We start from the raw sequence: 4,717 nt of genomic DNA on the forward strand, positions 1-4,717 counted from the left end.
TTCTTTTTTAATAAATCTGCAAAAATGTCAAAAATTCTGTGTTTTTCTGTCAATATGGGGTGCTGTGTGTACATTAATGAGGAAAAAAATGAACTTAAATGATTTTAGCATATGGCTGCAATATAACAAAGAGTGAAAAATTTAAGGGGTCTGAATACTTTCCGTACCCACTGTATATCTACAATATATTGTTCGTTCAAATTTTATACTCTTATATTAAAATCAAGCCGGAGCCTATGTCATTTCTCATACACCTTACCTTTTGGGGTCAGCTTCCTGTTTGATGCTGACCACACAGCCCTATGTGATGACATGGGAATTATGTCATGTGACTTTGATCATGTGATTCCACAGCAAGGTCTCAGCACCAGATGTTTTGACTGACACTTTTCAAGGCAGAAGTATAATGTTGTTGTCTTGTGCTGTCCCAAATGATTTGAATTCACCTAATTCAGTTCTAAAATGTTGAAGTGTTACATAGCATACAGAACTATATACAGTGTATGAAGTACTGTATGATAGATAACACTTCAGATTTTTAGAAATGAATGAGGTTACCAATCAGATTTGTGATCTTAGTTCAGCATGAATGCCAAACAAACATGACACCCTGTTTTGTCTTTCTGTTTACAGCTTTGTGATGGCAGTAGACTGGATTGGGTTTAGCTATGCTGCAGCCATTGCCATTGGAGGATTTATGGGATATAAGAGAAAAGGTTGGAAGCTCAAACTTGATCCACTGTATTTTCTTTTTTATTTTGGCAGACATCTCAAGCAAAAAGAATTGTTTTCCACATGATGAATCTGTGAAATAATCCCTTCTCTGTTTCACTGTAGGCAGTGTGATGTCCCTGGTAGCTGGTTTAATTTTTGGTGGATTATCTGCTTATGGTGCCTACAACATCTCTAATGACCCAAAGGATATCAAGCTCTCACTGTGTGAGTGTGGCTTAGCTCAGTACACTGAGCTTCAGCGGCAAATCAGTTAAGATATCCAGTCAGTATGTCATGGTGTTGTTTGTCTTTCAGTGTCCTCAGGAGCCCTCGCAGTCGTGATGGGAATGAGGTACAAAAAATCTGGAAAAATACTGCCGGCTGGCCTCGTATCAGGGCTGAGGTCAGAGTCCAACTTGCTGAATGTACATATAATTTTACTGTGGAAATCACCACAGGGGAAATTGTTTATTGCACATTTGTTGAATCTGTAATTTTTTTTAATTTGCTTCCTCTTTCTTAGTTTGATGATGGTGTTTCGCCTGTTACTCCTGATCATGGTGTGAGGAGCAACAGTCAGCAGACTGACGGCTTTGCAGTTCTCTCAACAAACAAGCACTGGAGACATCACTGGAGGAGCAAGTCAGCAGACTGACGGCTCTGCAGTTCTCAACAAACAAGCACTGGAGACATCATTCCCAGTTGACATACAAAGACAAGTCTTCTGTTCTGTATGGTAACTTAACATTCATGTGACCAGGACCTTTACAAAAGCTACCAGAGAGTTATTAATGGATTTAAGATCAACTAGTAACCTTTTGATGTTATATAGACCAAATTGTTTTGTATATGTATGTGGCTGTGCATTTAAATGTAAATCTCATGAATTTCCATCTTGTATTTTTGCCACATTTCCACTCACAATGCTGGCAGCATAACACTTGTACCGGGGCATTTTGGGTGCTGCTGTATGTCTTGACAGTGGGTTTACTATAAACACTACAACACTGATTTCATAGGCTGCTAAAATATAGAGCTTAAGTAGGAATTCTTCAAAGTACTGAAAAAAGGAACAAGCTTAAATAAAATTTGTATTCTTGACGTCTTACATGCCAAGATGTTTTTGAGGCGGGAAAAGAATGAATGTAATTATGTTTGTGATTTTTGTAGTAACAGCTGAACTAAATAAACAGGTGCAATTCTAAAAATAATGCATTTCTTTTGGGTACAAGGTGTGGCAGTTGTCTGAATGGATCCACTGATTTGACACAGAGCAAAAATACAGCAGCTTCTCCAGTGTTCATCAAAATTGTGATTTATTTAGTAGAATTTTCACATTAAACCACATACATTAGACATCTCTGTCCTGCTAAATATGTTTTGAGACAGGCAGCGCAGTATTCATCTGATAAACCAGCACATAGAATTGATCTGTACCTTTGTATGTCATATGACTGCATAATTAACCATTCACAGTGCCTGTGTGAGGAATATGCCAGAGCTTTTTCAGAATTAATCAAAATCAAAAAGGCAAACTGCCTAAGTTGAACACCTTCATGACCATCTTCACGTAGTTTTCATCTGGCGGTGGCTTCCTCTTGCTGCCTGGCTGCAGGAACCTGTTGATGGCGGGAATCTGAATCATTCTGCCCTGGAAAGCCTGGAGAGAAACACGGAAAACCACCTTTAAACAGAGCGAGCACTACTGGCTGTGCATTTCTGTACAATGATGTGATTGTTAATGCTATACTGGAATTTCAAAGGAAGAAGCTATCTTTGTTATCGTTCCATTGTATATCTAGCCTCATACAGTACATCACCTCACATTTACCTTGATGTTGGGAAAATCAGCGAGAATTCCAGTAAATTTCTCCTCCAACATCAAGGTGCATTCAAGCAGCAGCACATCTGCACAACTTATTTTACCTCCCACCAGGTGCACAGGCCCGGTCAGCGCCTGGGAAGTTTGTCAAAGATACACAATATCTAGTTTAGTGATGATAAAGAGTCATAGAGAATAGTCAGCAGCATCGTTAGGTGTTTTTAGCCAACATGAATCAGCTTTTAGACCATGTCACATCATCAAATATGTACAGTAGACATGTATGTACCTTTTCAAACACAGGGAGATAGCGTTGTTTTGCTTTAGTTTGAACGTTGTCCAGTTTTGGTTTTGGATCTTGGCTGAAAGGTGCTATCATTATCATTTCCATGAGATCCATCAGTCCCTCTGAGTACATGTCGATCCTGGGGAAGGCATCACAATTTACTGTGAGATGTTCATCTAATAAAAATCAAATAATGTAGACATGATACTAGAGACATTCTCCTCATTACGAGGTTAAAGAAATGGACCGTACATGACACGTTCTTTGAGATCTTTTCCATGAAGATTGTACTTTTCTGCAATGTACTTCAAGATTGCCTTAGTCTGGACAAGTTTCATGCCATCGATTTCCACCATGGGAACCTGTTGAAACATGAGCTCTCCATCTGCAGAAGAAACACCCACGACAGTATAATATGTAGGGCGGAACTCCCACTGCTAAAACATTAACTTCTTTCTTATCATCACTGGCCATAAGTTATTTGAGATACCCACATTGCAGCATAAACCCAGATGACATAATATAACTTTCGGTCCATTGACGTTTAGCTTTTAGCACATTTTTGCAACTAACTTACCGCTGATGAGTTTCTGAAGCTGCTCATGGGTTGTCAGATACATCTCATCAAACTGTAACGTTAAACGTAAAATTATAAAACACGCTGAAGATGTTTGGTGGTCGTAAAAGGCAGAAACGCTTCCGATTCATTTCACCAAGACATTCACTTACCTCCACCTCTGCAACCGTCAGAAGCCAGCGGATTGACTCCATTCTCCCTCTCCCATTTACGTAGTGCAGAATCACTTTTCCGGACATCTTTCCCACCTGTTGTATTTCGGGAATAGCTATAAATCTGTACAGCTAAGCAGGGAGGGAACATGCACGTAACATATTACTAAATATGGATCCATATACTAAAAGTGAGTTAGTTAGTCTTTAGTACGTTGACACACTTACCTTCAACACCGCGGACAAACCAGTTTCAAATGAAGAGTGACAATTCTTATATAACCTTAAATGTCGGCCGACAATACTAAATATGGGCAAAACATCCGAAAACTGTGATTGGTTGGTTTGGGGCAATAGAAACATACGTAGCTTATTAACATGTTGCCGCTAAACATCATAGGAAAAATACTAACCAGACGAGTAGCTAGTTTTTGTTACAAACCAAGGAGGACAAATTAAAATGCACTCGTTATTTGGTGCTCGAAACCTATTTGTTATTCAGGGTAAACGTGTGATGTCCCAGACGTGAGACCATGTTCACTGCCTGTAAAAGTGTTAATCCCTTTTGCACTTGTTGATGTTTTATTGTTTTACAGCATAAAACAGTCCCCGTAAAAGTCCCTAGACTAGCATGGAGTGATGGCTTCGAGTTCAGAGACGTGTCACTCACCGTGAGCGACAGTGGTGAACAACTCAAGTTCAAAGTCAAAGTGTTTGTCATATGACATGCACAGTTAGGAAACTTGTTTCCTTGTACAATGAAATTCTTACTTTGCCGTCCACATGAATGCCACAAAATACAGATGAAATATAAAGTAGATAAATAAGTAACACAAAATCTAAGGCACTTTAAGCAGCAAATGCAGCAATATAATAAAAATATTTTCTAATAAGAGAATGTATGCTGCATGGGAGCAGCATGTGCAGCAGTCAACAGCCAATGTGCAATTATGCATGTGCAAACTGAGAATGTAAACAATACATGACGTATTTCCTGGTAATAAACTCCTCTGGCATTTAGGAGTCTGATGGCAGAGAGAAACAGAGTTTTTCAGTCTGGAGGTCCTGCATTTCACACTTCTGAACCTCCGGCCAGAGGGTAGGAAGGCGAACAGTCCGTGCTGGGGGTGGATGGGATCTTTGAGGATGGAGGCAGCTTTCCTACG

General features: G+C 39.5%; 2 protein-coding genes across 4 annotated transcripts in view; one reads left to right on the plus strand and one right to left on the minus strand.

Annotated features, from left to right (window-relative positions):
* Window positions 1–1,913, plus strand: part of tmem14a (transmembrane protein 14A) — a 4,378-nt gene extending 2,465 nt beyond the window's left edge. The window contains exons 2-6 of one of the 2 annotated variants that reach the window (XR_002275190.1): window positions 634–716; window positions 838–939; window positions 1,030–1,117; window positions 1,238–1,340; window positions 1,406–1,913. Coding sequence is in view for 1 of the 2 variants with exons in the window: in XM_020603164.1 (XP_020458820.1) it covers window positions 641–716; window positions 838–939; window positions 1,030–1,117; window positions 1,238–1,280 (309 nt within the window). In the remaining variant the exon portion in view is untranslated. The other variant, XM_020603164.1, reaches the window with a different exon arrangement.
* A 93-nt stretch (window positions 1,914–2,006) lies between these two features.
* On the minus strand, window positions 2,007–3,863 carry gsta.1 (glutathione S-transferase, alpha tandem duplicate 1). Of its 2 annotated transcripts, none has more exons than XM_020603154.1 (7): window positions 3,780–3,863; window positions 3,552–3,683; window positions 3,400–3,451; window positions 3,075–3,207; window positions 2,826–2,961; window positions 2,546–2,671; window positions 2,007–2,374 (listed from the first exon to the last, which is right to left on the minus strand). In XM_020603154.1, exons 2-7 carry the CDS (start codon window positions 3,636–3,638, stop codon window positions 2,237–2,239), a joined length of 672 nt encoding a protein of 223 aa, XP_020458810.1. In that variant the 5' UTR covers window positions 3,639–3,683; window positions 3,780–3,863; the 3' UTR covers window positions 2,007–2,236. The 2 variants fall into 2 exon arrangements, with proteins under 2 accessions (XP_020458810.1, XP_020458811.1); XM_020603155.1 differs by having other exon boundaries at window positions 3,552–3,647; window positions 3,780–3,815.
* Window positions 3,864–4,717: the final 854 nt, after the last annotated feature.

Source organism: Monopterus albus, unplaced genomic scaffold, assembly GCF_001952655.1.
Source record: "Monopterus albus unplaced genomic scaffold, M_albus_1.0 scaffold60.1, whole genome shotgun sequence".
Classification (NCBI taxonomy): Eukaryota; Metazoa; Chordata; class Actinopteri; order Synbranchiformes; family Synbranchidae; genus Monopterus; species Monopterus albus.